General features: G+C 54.0%; 1 protein-coding gene across 2 annotated transcripts in view; it reads right to left on the bottom strand.

Annotated features, from left to right (window-relative positions):
- The window catches only part of pea15 (proliferation and apoptosis adaptor protein 15), a 49,592-nt gene extending 40,917 nt beyond the window's left edge, over window positions 1–8,675 (bottom strand). The window contains exons 1-2 of one of the 2 annotated variants that reach the window (XM_073053933.1): window positions 8,517–8,675; window positions 376–565 (exon numbers count right to left, since the gene is read on the bottom strand). In XM_073053933.1, the coding sequence (XP_072910034.1) occupies window positions 376–562 (187 nt within the window). In that variant the 5' untranslated portion in view covers window positions 563–565; window positions 8,517–8,675. Of the gene's footprint in view, window positions 1–375; window positions 566–8,220; window positions 8,302–8,516 lie in introns of those variants that run through there. The other variant, XM_073053932.1, reaches the window with a different exon arrangement.
- Between the last annotated feature and the right edge of the window lie 4,724 nt (window positions 8,676–13,399).

Here is a 13,399-nt window from a genome sequence, read left to right on the forward strand (position 1 = left end):
ACCCTCCCACTTAAGAATGCTGAGGACTCGATCTGAGATATCCTGACCCTGGCACCCAGGAGGCAATGTACCATCGGAGAATCTCATTCTCACTCACAGAACCTCCTTTCTGTTCCCCTAACTAGTAAACCTCATGCTCCACATCACAAACCTGGGAAAAATTCTCTGGTTTATGTCTTCAATCATCCTGTCCAGACCTATCAAGTCTCTCCAATGAGAAAAGCCCCAGCTCAGTCACCCTCCCCTTGTAAGACACACAAGCTCAGGAATTCAGGCCGAGTCTGAGTGCATATTCCTGCCAGGGCTTTCTGCATGTACCTGGTGGGGGTGATGTAAAGGTTTTACTGAGGGCTGGGGAAGAGGGTGTGCTTCTACCTTTGGAGAGTTTGTCGTGTTTCTCGAGGAAGCTGAACCATTCCTTACAGCAGGTCAGCTCCTCGTTCTTATCGCTCGGGATGTCCTCCTTGCAGGCCAACTTCAGCTGGGCCAGGTCTTCTGAAGTGATATTGGACGACAGGTCCTCCAGCAAGGCAGCAAACTGTCCTGGGACGGTGTCCGTCATGGTCTGTATGGGGGAGAGAGAGAAATGGTCAGAGAAACGGCAAGAGGATAGACTGGAGTCTGGATGAGAGAAAAGGAGTGACAAAGTGGGGCAGCTTTAACAGGGTAAATGGAATAGGGGACAAGGGGATAGGGGGTGGTGAAGTTAAAGACATGCAGAAAAAGTGGAGAAGAATTGGAGGATAGATAGATAGATAGATAAGATAGATACTTTATTCATCCCCATGGGGAAATTCAACTTTTTTCCAATGTCCCATACACTTGTTGTAGCAAAACTAATTACATACAATACTTAACTCAGTAAAAAATATGATATGCATCTAAATCACTATCTCAAAAAGCATTAATAATAGCTTTTAAAAAGTTCTTAAGTCCTGGCGGTAGAATTGTAAAGCCTAATGGCATTGGGGAGTATTGACCTCTTCATCCTGTCTGAGGAGCATTGCATCGATAGTAACCTGTCGCTGAAACTGCTTCTCTGTCTCTGGATGGTGCTATGTAGAGGATGTTCAGAGTTATCCATAATTGACCGTAGCCTACTCAGCGCCCTTCGCTCAGCTACCGATGTTAAACCCTCCAGTACTTTGCCCACGACAGAGCCCGCCTTCCTTACCAGCTTATTAAGACGTGAGGCGTCCCTCTTCTTAATGCTTCCTCCCCAACACGCCACCACAAAGAAGAGGGCGCTCTCCACAACTGACCTATAGAACATCTTCAGCATCTCACTACAGACATTGAATGACGCCAACCTTCTAAGGAAGTACAGTCGACTCTGTGCCTTCCTGCACAAGGCATCTGTGTTGGCAGTCCAGTCTAGCTTCTCGTCTAACTGTACTCCCAGATACTTGTAGGTCTTAACCTGCTCCACACATTCTCCATTAATGATCACTGGCTCCATATGAGGCCTAGATCTCCTAAAGTCCACCACCATCTCCTTGGTCTTGGTGATATTGAGACACAGGTAGTTTGAGTTGCACCATATCACAAAGTCCTGTATCAGTTTCCTATACTCCTCCTCCTGTCCATTCCTGACACACCCCACTATGGCCGTGTCATCAGCGAACTTCTGCACATGGCATAGGGGAGAGGAAGGGCTGATGAGGTTGGTGCCAGAGGAAGATTTCAGAAAGAAGGGTTGTACGTAGGGTGGGGAGAGACGGGGAGGGGGGTGGCGAAGAAGAAGAGTTAGGGGAGGTGTGGTAGTTGTTGGAGTTGCAGAGGGAGTAAGACATGGGGAGGACTGGGAAGAATCTGACAGACAGAGAGAGAGAAAAATGGGAGGCAGGTAGAGCAGGTCGAAGGTGAATTCGCCCACCTCTCCTCTCCCAACTCTATTTTCTGGCACACGATATGTAGTGGTTTGCTCAACGTTACTGTAGTTAGAGATCAGAATTCAATTCTATTGCCATCATGACCGAATGGGGTCATTCCAGTTTCTTCCCACAGTCCAAAGGCATACTGGGCAGGTTGCTAATTGTTCCATGATTAGGTTAGGGTTAAATCAGGGGGTTACTAAACGGTGCAGCTCAAAGTGCCTTTTCCATGCTGTCGCCCGAAAAAAATAAATCTCCTTTGTCAGACTCTCATCTTCCCTTCTTCTGGAACCATTTCCCATCCCTCCTACCTCCTCCTCCACTGTTTCATTCCTCCCTCTTCCTCCTCACCACCTTCCCCTCTTGAATTGGTCAACTCCCTCCAGTCCACAGCTCCCTCCACCCAGCGAGATGATCCCATCACCGCCCCCCCAACACCGATGTTGTCAACAATTCCACATCCAACCTGCTGTTGCCCTGACAACCAGGTTTTCTTGTGGTGCTTGGGAAGAGGTTGCCAGGGTAACCGTTTGGAGACAGCTGATCCGGCCCACTGCATCCCGAGGCCGAATTTCAGGGAAGGGCTGATCCAAGCCAGGCCCAGTCCAGTCAGGGGCAAGAATTGAACAAATAGGGAGCAGGCAGGGGGCTGTCCCACACAGCACCAGAAAACACTGGTTATAAAACATAGAATTAGGCCATTCAGCCCATTGAGTCTGCTCCACCAATCCATCACAGCTCATTTATTATCCCCCTCAAGCCCACTGCCTTCTACCTGTAACCTCTGATGCTCCACTTCCACTTTAAACGTCTTGGCCTCCACAGCCACTTGTGGCAATGAATTCCACAGATTCACAGCCTCTGACTAAAGAAACCCCTCCTCATTCCTCTGTGCCCTCCGGTCCTAGACTCCCCCATCTTCTCCACATTTACTCCATCTCAGCCTTTCAATATTTGGTAAGTAGTGTCCCAAAGGGAGGTGGTGAGCTCTGTCTGAGAGAGCAGGGATGTCCGTCCCAGAGAGAGGTGAGAGGGGGAGAGTGCGAGGCCCAGGCTGAGAATAACTCCGAAAGTAATCCGTGCTTTGCCAAGGACAATGACTGCACCCCCCCCCCCCCACACACAATCGGCATTCCTGCTGGGAAGGGTTAACCAGATGGTGAAAGGTGCAGCCATCTCCCAGAGCTAGTTATCATTCCGGGAGCATCACGGAACCTCAGCACGTGATTCCTGTGCCACAGAACAACACCATATCCATTCAAGCTCACTTCAATGGAGCCTCTGACAAACAGACCAGTTTAACAGGCAGACAGCAGTGAGCAGCCCAAGTCCGTAACTCAGTGCCAGACACCCAACCGCCTCAATTAGGTCCCACCCTGTAATTCATTCCCAGCGATCTTTGATTTTTTACGCATTGATTTTATTTAGAGAAACAGTGTGGAACAGGCCCTGCCCAACGAGCCACATCGCCCAGCAGCCCACCTATTTAACACTAGCCCAAAACACAGCACAATTTACCAGCCAGTATGTCTTTGGGATATGGGAGGAAACCCACTTGCACACAGGAAGGATGTACTAACTTCTTACAGACATTGTCAGAATTGAACTCTGAACTCCATAGCCCAGCTGTTACAACTTCCCACTAACCCACAGGCTCCCTCAACTAGATCCCAGGCTGTAACCCAGACCCTACACGTGTTATTGATTATATAAATGCCCCGATCCCTCAGTGAGATCCCCACCCCCCCTGCAACTCACTTCCAGGGATTTGCCATTCTGAATATCGGGCGTGACTCTATTAGTGCTCAGGGCATCAGTGTTCAGAGTTCAATGGTCAGAGTTCACAGTTCAACTCTGGTGTCCTCTGTAACCAAGTCTCTATGTTGTTCCTGTGTCTGCATTTCTTCCGGTAGCCCTGGTTTTGTCCTGCGCCCAAAGACGGGATGGTTAGCAGGTTAACTGGTCATTGTAAATTGTCCTGTGATTAGGCTTGGTGAGTAGCTGGGCAGTGTGGGCTCAAAGGGCTGGGAAACCTGTTCTGTACTTCGCAATAAAATCAAATGGATATAGACCATAGAGCACTCGATTAGATCCCAGACTGTATCACATTCCTGGGGATGTCTTTAATCTACAAACCCCCGTCCATACTTCCCTCCACCCTAAAACACTCCATATTAGATTGCATTGGAATGCACCAAACTTCGCAATTCTGCCTCGCCGTTTCCGACAGGATCCAGTTCTGTCACGCAGTGGATCGCTGGGAAGCTGGCTGCAAATTAGATGATCCTGCAGCCATTGTTTGGAAGATGCCCTGATGCAGGGTGGGGGTGGGGTAGGCAGTGGGAAGGAAGAGGCGTTCCCAGGTCCCGTGGTTGATGGGGAGATGAAGAGTTCCTGCTGGGACCACAGACAATGAGGTCATTCAGGCAAGTACAGTCTGTGAGTCACTGGCAGGCAGATCACACCAGCCCAATCACTGGCTGCTCACCACCCCAGCCCTCTCCATCACCCCCACCTCCGGCCACTCTCCCTCTCACACCCACCATCTCACTCACTTGTTCCTGCCTCCTGTTCACCCCAGCAAGCCCTGAGTCCCGTATCATCGTCCCCCCACCCCCACACAGTCCATCTGCATGTTTTGTTACAATGCTTAATGGCTTTGTGGTTCCAGAACTTTCCGTCCTGTCTCATTACCCGGCCGTCCGGACGACATCCTGGCACGGACCCAACAGAGAGCAGCCAGTGGTTCTAAACAATCAAATCAGCGAGGGAAAAGGCGGAAGAATGGGATGGGGGAGGGAAATGGTAGGATGGGGGGGCGGGGGAATGGATGGGAGGCATGGATGGGGAGCAGAGTGGCAGAGGGACGGGGAGGGGGGTCAGTGTGGGGGAGGGGCAGGGCTGGGGGAAGGAAGGGGTGAGGGAGGGAGGGTAGGGATGTGGCTCACACGTGGCTCTCTGGCACACCCTCACACCCACACTTCCTCTCCGTCGTCCCCACCCCCTCTCCTGCACCCACTCTCCTTCGCTACCTCTCCCTCGACCCTCCCCCACACTCCCTCTCCCACGACCCCTCTTCCCCCTCCCATGCCCCCTCTAATGCCCCCCTCCTGCACCCGCTCTCCTTCGCACTGTCTCTTGTCCCCGCCCCCTCTCCTGCATTCCCTCTCCCACGCCCCCTCTCCCTCGACACTCTCCCGTACTCCTCCTCCCTCTCCCCTCCCTTTCCTCCCTCTCACAACCCCTCTACTTCAACACTCTCCCGCACTCACTCACCCCTCCCCCGCACGTCTTCTCCTTCTCCCCCTCCCCTCTCCCTCGACCCTGTCCCCCTCCCCTCTCCCTCCACACTCTCCCCCTCCCTTTCCTCCCTCTCCCGCACTCTCTCACCCCCTCTCCCGCACTCTCTCACCCCCTCTTCCTCGACCCTCTCCCGCACTCTCTCACCCCCTCTCCCTCGACCCTCTCCCGCACTCACTCACCCCCTCTCCCTCACCCCTCTCCCGCACTCTCACCCCCTCTTCCTCGACCCTCTCCCGCACTCTCTCACCCACTCTCCCTCGACCCTCTCCCGCACTCTCTCACCACCGCCCTCGACCCTCTCCCGCACTCTCTCACCACCGCCCTCGACCCTCTCCCGCACTCTCTCACCCCCTCTCCCTCGACGCTCTCCCGCACTCTCACCCCCTCTCCCTTGACCTTCTCCCGCACTCTCTCACCCCCTCTTCCTCGACCCTCTCCCGCACTCACTCACCCCCTCTCCCGCACTCACTCACCCCCTCTCCCGCACTCTCTCACCCCCTCTTCCTCGACCCTCTCCCGCACTCTCTCACCACCTCCCTTGACCCTCTCCCGCTCTCTCACCCCCTCTCCCGCACTCTCTCACCCCCTCTCCCTCGACCCTCTCCCACCCCGTCCCGCAATCACTCACCCCCTCGACACTCTTTCGCACTCCTTCTCACTCTCCCCCTCCCTTTCCTCCCTCTCACGCCCCCTCTCCCTCACTCACTCACCCCTCTCCCTCGACCCTCTCCCGCACTCACTCACCCCCTCTCCCTCGACCCTCTCCCGCACTCTCTCACCACCGCCCTCGACCCTCTCCCGCTCTCTCACCCCCTCTCCCGCACTCTCTCACCCCCCCCGCACTCTCTCACCCCCTCTCCCGCACTCTCACCCCCTCTCCCGCACTCTCACCCCCTCTCCCTCGACCCTCTCCCGCACTCTCTCACCCTCTTCCTCGACCCTCTCCTGCACTCTCTCACCCCCTCTCCCTCGACCCTCTCCCGCACTCACTCACCCCCTCTCCCTCGATCACTCACCCCCCTCTCCCTCACTCTCTCACCCCCTCTTCCTCGACCCTCTCCCACACTCTCTCACCCCCCTCTCCCTCGACCCTTTCCCGCACTCTCTCACCACCGCCCTCGACCCTCTCCCGCTCTCTCACCCCCTCTCCCGCACTCTCTCACCCCCCTCCCGCACTCTCTCACCCGACCCTCTCCCGCACTCACTCACCCCCTCTCCCTCGACCCTCTCCCGCACTCTCTCACCCCCTCTCCCTCGACCCTCTCCTGCTCTCTCACCCCCTCTCCCGCACTCTCTCACCCGACCCTCTCCCGCACTCTCTCACCCCCTCTCCCTCGACCCTCTCCCGCACTCACTCACCCCCTCTCCCTCGACACTCTCCCGCACTCTCTCACCACCTCCCTCGACCCTCTCCCACTCTCTCACCCCCTCTCCCGCACTCTCTCACCCCCTCTCCCACCCCGTCCCGCAATCACTCACCCCCTCTACACTCTTTCGCACTCCTTCTCACTCTCCCCCTCGCTTTCCTCCCTCTCACGCCCCCTCTCCCTCACTTACTCTCCCCCTCTCCCGCACTCCTCACTCTCCCCGCTCTCCCTCAACCCTCTCCCACACTCACTCTCCCCCTCTCCCTCGACCCTCTCCCGCACTCACTCACCCCTCTCCCTCGACCCTCTCCTGCACTCACTCACCCCTCTCCCTCGACCCTCTCCCAAACTCTCTCACCCCCTCTCCCTCGACCCTCTCCCGCACTCTCTCACCCCCTCTCCCTCGACCCTCTCCCGCACTCTCTCACCCCCCTCTCCCTCGACCCTCTCCCGCACTCTCTCACCCCCTCTCCCTCGACCCTCTCCCTCACCCCCTCTCCTTCTCACTCTCCCCCTCCCTTTCCTCCCTCTCACGCCCCCTCTCCCTCGACCCTCTCCCGCACTCACTCACTCCTCTCCCTCGACCCTTCTTCCGCACTCACTCACCCCTCTCCCTCGACCCTCTCCCGCACTCTCTCACCCCCTCTCCCTCGACCCTCTCCCGCACTCTCTCACCCCCTCTCCCGCACTCTCTCACCCCCTCTTCCTCGACCCTCTCCCGCACTCTCTCACCCCCTCTCCTCGACCCTCTCCCGCACTCTCTCACCCCCTCTCCCTCGATGCTCTCCCGCACTCACTCAACCCCTCTCCCGCACTCTCTCACCCCCTCTCCCTCGACCCTCTCCCGCACTCTCTCACCCCCTCTCCCGCACTCTCTCACCCCCTCTCCTTCGACCCTCTCCCGCACTCTCTCACCTCTCTCCCTCGACCCTCTCCCGCACTCACTCACCCCCTCTCCCTCGACCCTCTCCCGCACTCACTCACCCCCTCTCCCTCGACCCTCTCCCGCACTCTCAACCCCTCTCCTGCACTCTCACCCCCTCTCCCTCGACCCTCTCCGCACTCTCTCACCCCCTCTCCCGCACTCTCTCACCCCCTCTCCCTCGACCCTCTCCCGCACTCTCTCACCCCTCTCCCTCGACCCTCTCCCGCACTCACTCACCCCCTCTCCCTCGACCCTCTCCCGCACTCTCTCACCCCCTCTCCCTCGACCCTCTCCCGCACTCACTCACCCCCTCTCCCGCACTCTCTCACCCCCTCTCCCGCACTCTCTCCCGTGCCCCCTCTCCCTCACACGGTCTCACCCATACACTATCCCTCCCACACACTCTCTCTCCCTCACTTACGTTCTCACTCACTCACCATCCCTCAGACACACTCTCTCCCTCACTACCCCTCTCACACGCTCACTCATTTCCCCTCAAACACACTCTCCCTCGCTCACTCATTCTCCCTCACACTCTCCCTCCCACACAGTAACTGACCTAATAACGCACGCATCCTTGTTCTAACACTGGGTGCCTGTGCCTCGCACACGGTCACACAGACACACTGACACACATTCTGCAACGGGGCTTCTCGAATAGCGGGGCACAAAATCAGCGCCACGATGCTGCTGTTCCCCACCCCGTCTGTCCGTGTGCGCAGACAGAGGCCGTGATTTGTCAATCCCTGACCTTCCGAACATTTCCCGTCTCGGCCCATCCCACAACGTCTAGTAGCCGAGCGGCCGGCCAGCTCATCCCCGCAGCGGAGCGGAAAGGCATTTCATTGAGGGAGAGGCCGGCTCCCTGTCGCACGGCCCGGGCATGGAGGGGGCAAATAGGATGGAGAGGGGCAGGGGCAGAGGCAGGGCGGAGACGGGGAGGGAGATAGAGGAACAATGTGATGGAGGGAGGGAGAAATGGGCGGCAGCCACAAAGATAAGCAGACCAGAATGGAGATGGGAAGGAGGGGAGATGTTTTCTCCTACCGGTTACTGGCTCGTTCCTGTGGGCAGACGGTCGCTGGGCACCGGAGACAGCCACCTCCCCGAAGCCGCACGTTCCCCTCTTCCCCGGGGGCAACGATGCGAGCGAGAAGGACAGCGGGAGGGAGGGAGAGGGCGGGAGGGCGGCAGGAGCGGCCCGCTCATTGGCGCAGGCTCGGTGCGGACAGCGGGGAGCGGCGATCCGATAGGCTGCCGGGCTGGCAGGGTGACGTCAGGGGAGAGGCAGAGGGAGGGAAGAGGCAGAGGGAGTGGGAATGGAGGAGGGAGGAAGAGGAAGAGTAGGAGGGGAGGGAATGGGACAGAGGAAGGGGAGAGAGAGAGAGGGAGGGGAGGGGAGGGGTGAGAGAAGGGAAGGACAGAGGGGAAAGAAGGGGAGGGGTAGGAGGGATACGGGTGTGGGGTGTAGGGACAGAAAGGGAGGTTGAGAGGAGAGAGAGGGGTAGGGAGGGAATGGGGATAGTGCAATGCGTAGAGGAGTGGGAGAGGTGACGGGGAGGAGGGAAGTGAGAGATATGTGAAGGGAGGGGGAGAGTGGTGGAGGGGTGGGGGTTTGAGGATGGGGAGGGGTTAGAGGAAGGGAGGGAAAGGTAGAGGGCTGGAAGGAGGTGAGTGAGGAGAGATGGTAGGGAATGGGGAGAGGAGAGGGACAGGGAGAGAGAGTGGCAGAGGAGAGGGAGGGAGGCAAGTGGAGGAGGAGAGGAAGAAGGACGGGGAGTGCAGGAGGGGACAGGGAGCAGACAGATTGCAAGAGGGAGACAGCAGAGAGAGTGTGTGTGTCAGGGACAGATGCAAAAATGAGGGAGGGGAATGAAGAGAGGCAGGATAGAGAGAGAGAGTTAGTGAGGGGAGGGATGGGGAGAGGGGAAAATGAGTGGGGCTGAAAAGGAGAGAGAATGGGTGGAGGGGCAAGGCAAAAGAGAAGGAGATAGAATGGAGACAGACAGCAGGGTCAGGATTCTGAGGGAGGGAAGAGAGAGTGTGTGGATATGTGAGGGATGGATCAGGGAGGTGAAGAAGAGGACGCAGGAGGAAGGGACATAATGGCTGGAGAGGATGGTAGTGGATATTGGAGGGAGGCAACAGCAGAGGGTGTGGAGCAAAGAGATGGTATGTCAGGCAGCAGGAGCACAACAAAATGAGAGGGGTGGGGGGAAAGGGGAAGCACCTTCACTCAGACGCTGGTGAGAGTGTGGAACGAGGAGGTGAATGCATTCTCGATCTCAATATTTCAAAGAGGTACATGGATGGGAGGAGTGTGGAGAGCTGTGGTCTGGCTGTAGGTCGATGGGACTCGGCAGAATGTTGTTCAGCATGGACCAGAATGACATGTTTCTCTGCTGTGGTGTTCTATGGCCATGACACTATGAGAGGAGGTGGGGTATAGACTGAGGGGAAGGAAGGAAGGAAGGAAGAGGGTGAGAGAGGGATTTAGAAGTGGGGAGAAGAACAGAGAGATAAAAAAAGGGAGATGGAAAGAAATGGGCAAAAGGAATTGTGGGAGAGATGGATGATACTTTGAGAAAGAGAATATGAAAGAAGGAAGAAAGGGGGTTAGAGAGAGTTGGAGAGCAAACTAGATTGAAACAGCTTACTCAAAATGCTGGAGGAACTCAGCAGGTCAGGTAGTGTCTATTGAAAACAGTAAACAGTCAATGATTGGGGCTGAGACCCTTTGGCAGAGTCCTGAAGGGTTTTGGACCTGAAATGTTAACTGTACTCTTTCCCATAGAAGCTGCCTGGCCTGCTGGGTTCCTCCAGCATTTTGCTTAGACTTCCAGCATCTGCAGATTTTCTCTTGTTTGAAGCTGGATTGAAAATCGGCTTGGTGTCGGGTTTATGGTTGGAAGCCTGTGACCACTGGTTTTCAAGGTAAATTTATTAAAGTACATATACACCACCATATACAACCCTGAGATTCATTTCTTGTGGGCTTTCACAGTAAACACAATAGACTCAATGAAACTCTGCACACAAAGAACAAATTGTGGAAATACAGAAAGAAAATCAAAATAATAAATCATAAATAATATGGAGACACCAGTTGTGGAGGGCTTGAAAGTGAGTTCACATGTTGTGGGATCAGTTCAGAGTTGAGATGAGTGAAGTTAACTCCCTGGTTCAGGAGCCTGATGGTTGAGGGGTAAACCTGCTGGTGTGGGACCTAAGGTTCCTATACCTTGTAGGCTCTGTGTAGGGCAGTGCACAGTGCTGGGAGACTCTCTCTTTACACCTTCATCAATACAGGTTTGAATGTAAGTTTGCAGATGACATGAAGATGATGATGTCATCAATACTGAAGAGGATAGTCTTGATTATTGATACATGGGGAGAGCAAAGCAGATGCAATGCAATGTTGACAACTATTGTAGCAATGTATTTTCTGAGTATGACATTCACTGTAAATGGTAATGCCTGAGCGAGTACTAAGCACCAGAGACCTTGCTGAATCAACTTCCCTGGCAGTCTCGTGCTTTGGACTCAGCACATTTACCATTGTGGCCCAGGGTCAATTCCTGCTCAGAGAAGATTCTTTCAGATGGTGTGATAATGTAGCGGTTAACATAATGCTGTTAAAGCCCCAGTGACTCCCACCCAGGAGCAGGCTAGGTAACATTCACGTCAGGACCATCAAACTGAACAAACACTTCCTTTCCCCAAGCAGTAAGGCTGATCACCTCCGCCACTACCGATTATTTCCCATCGGTCACTTTATGTGATGCCTAGCGCCACCTTATGGACAGACACTTAGTCTGTGTACAGAAGCTCTTCTGTGTATCTGCAGAATATTTATTGTGTGTGTTTTAGCGTTGTTATTGTGTTCTTATTGGATCCAGAGCAACAATTACTTCATTCTCTTTACACCTGTTTAGAGGAAATGACATTAAACAACTTGAAGTGACCGGGGTTCAATTTCCACCACTGTCTCAAAGGGGTAATATATCCTTCCTGTCACCGGGTGTTCTGGTTCCAAAGACATCCGGGTTAGTGGGTTAATTGGTCACACAGGTGTAATTGGGCAGCGTGGGACTCGTTTTGATGCAATGCCTGTTACCATTCTGCATCTCTAAATTAAAGTTAAAAATTAAATTAAACCCCAAGATCTCTGAACATGGCAGCAAAGGTAGACAATATAGTGAAGAAGGCATGTTAGAAACTCCTCCTCACCTGCCTATCACCTCCCCCGGGTCCCTTCCTCCTCCTTCCCTTTACCCCATGCTCTACTCTCCTCTCCTGTCAGATTCCTTCTTCCCTAGCACTTCACCTACCTACTCACCTGACCCCACCTATCGGCTTCTAGCTAGTCCTCCTTCCCCTCCCCTCTTCATTCTGGTGTCGTCCTCCTTCCCCCTTCCTTTCCAGTCCTGATGAAGGGACTTGAATCAAAATGTTGACTTTTTATCCACAGATGCTGCCCGAACTGTTAAGTAACTCCAGCACTCAACACCCCAGAGCTCTGGATCCTTGCCTTCGGTAGCCAGGACTGAGTTGGGAAGTCTTGGTATACTTTCCAACCACATTGGCTAGGCTGCCGCTGGACAGCTGCCTCCAGTTCCAATCACCACACTGCAGGGAGGATGCAACTGCACTGTGCAATGTGCAGGGATTTGTCAGGGTGTTGCCTGGGTTGGGGTCGATCAGTGAGAAGATGTTGGGGTAGATGGTGTTGTCTGTTTATTTATTTATAGAGAAACCACGCGGAACAGGCCCTTGCGACCTATTGAGCCATCTGACTTAACCCTAGTTTAATCACAGGACAACTTACAATGACCAATTGACCTACTAACCGGTAGGTGTTTGGACTGTGGGAGAAAACCCACACATTCCATGGAGAGGACATACAGACTCTTTACAGGATGATGTCGGAATTGAACTCTGAATTCTGACAGCCCAAGATGTGCTAACCACTATGTCATCATGCCTTTTGATTCGAGTGAAGGAGGCTGAGGTTGAGGAGGACGGCCGATATTGTTTACAACAGAGTGAGAGGAGTAGATAGGGGAGATAGTAAGAAACATTTCCCCACTACAGAGCTATCGAAGTCCTCAGGGCCTGAGTTTAAGGTCAGGAGGAAGTGGTTTTCAGGATATCTGAGGACTAGAAGTTTCTGCCTCAGAGGGCTGTGGAGGCAGACTCTCCCACTTGAATCAAATGCGATGGGCCGAGAGATGGAACATGGAATTGGTAATACACTCAGTGGCCACTTTATTGTCTACACCTGTACACCTGCTCGTTAATGCAAATATACAATCAGCCAATTTTGTGGCAGCAACTCAATGCAGACATAGTCAAGAGGTTCAGTTGTTGTTCAGATCAAACATCAGAATGGGAGAAAATGTGATCTGAGTGACTTTGACTGTGGTATGATTGTTGGTGCCAAACGGGGTGGTTTGAGTATCTCAGGCACTGCTGATCTCCTGGGATTTTCATGCACAACAGTCTGTAGTGTTTACAAAGAAAGGTGTGAAAAGCAAAATCATGTACTGAGCGAAGTTCTGAGGGTGAGAATGTCTCGTTAATGAGAGAGATCAGAGGCGAATGGCCAGACTGGTTCAGGCTGACTGGAAGGTGACAGTAACTCAAATAACCATGTCTTAAAACAGTGGTGTGCAGAAGAGCATATCTGAGTAAACAACACGTTGCACCTTGCTCTGGGGATTAGGGCAGAGTAGCAGAAGACCACAAACATATTCTCAGTAGCAACTTTATGAAGTGCAGGGGGTACCTAATACAATGGCCTCTGAGTGCAGACTCAGCAGAGTCTGACTCTTCTTTGTTAGTCAGCAGAGAGAAGGTGGCTGGAAGGGCCTGTTTCTCTGTTCTATGACAATGTGACTAGGAAGGGCACAGAGAGTCACAGAAAGATA

The sequence above is a fragment of the Hemitrygon akajei genome, chromosome 8 (genome assembly GCF_048418815.1).
Source record: "Hemitrygon akajei chromosome 8, sHemAka1.3, whole genome shotgun sequence".
In the NCBI taxonomy this organism is placed as follows: Eukaryota; Metazoa; Chordata; class Chondrichthyes; order Myliobatiformes; family Dasyatidae; genus Hemitrygon; species Hemitrygon akajei.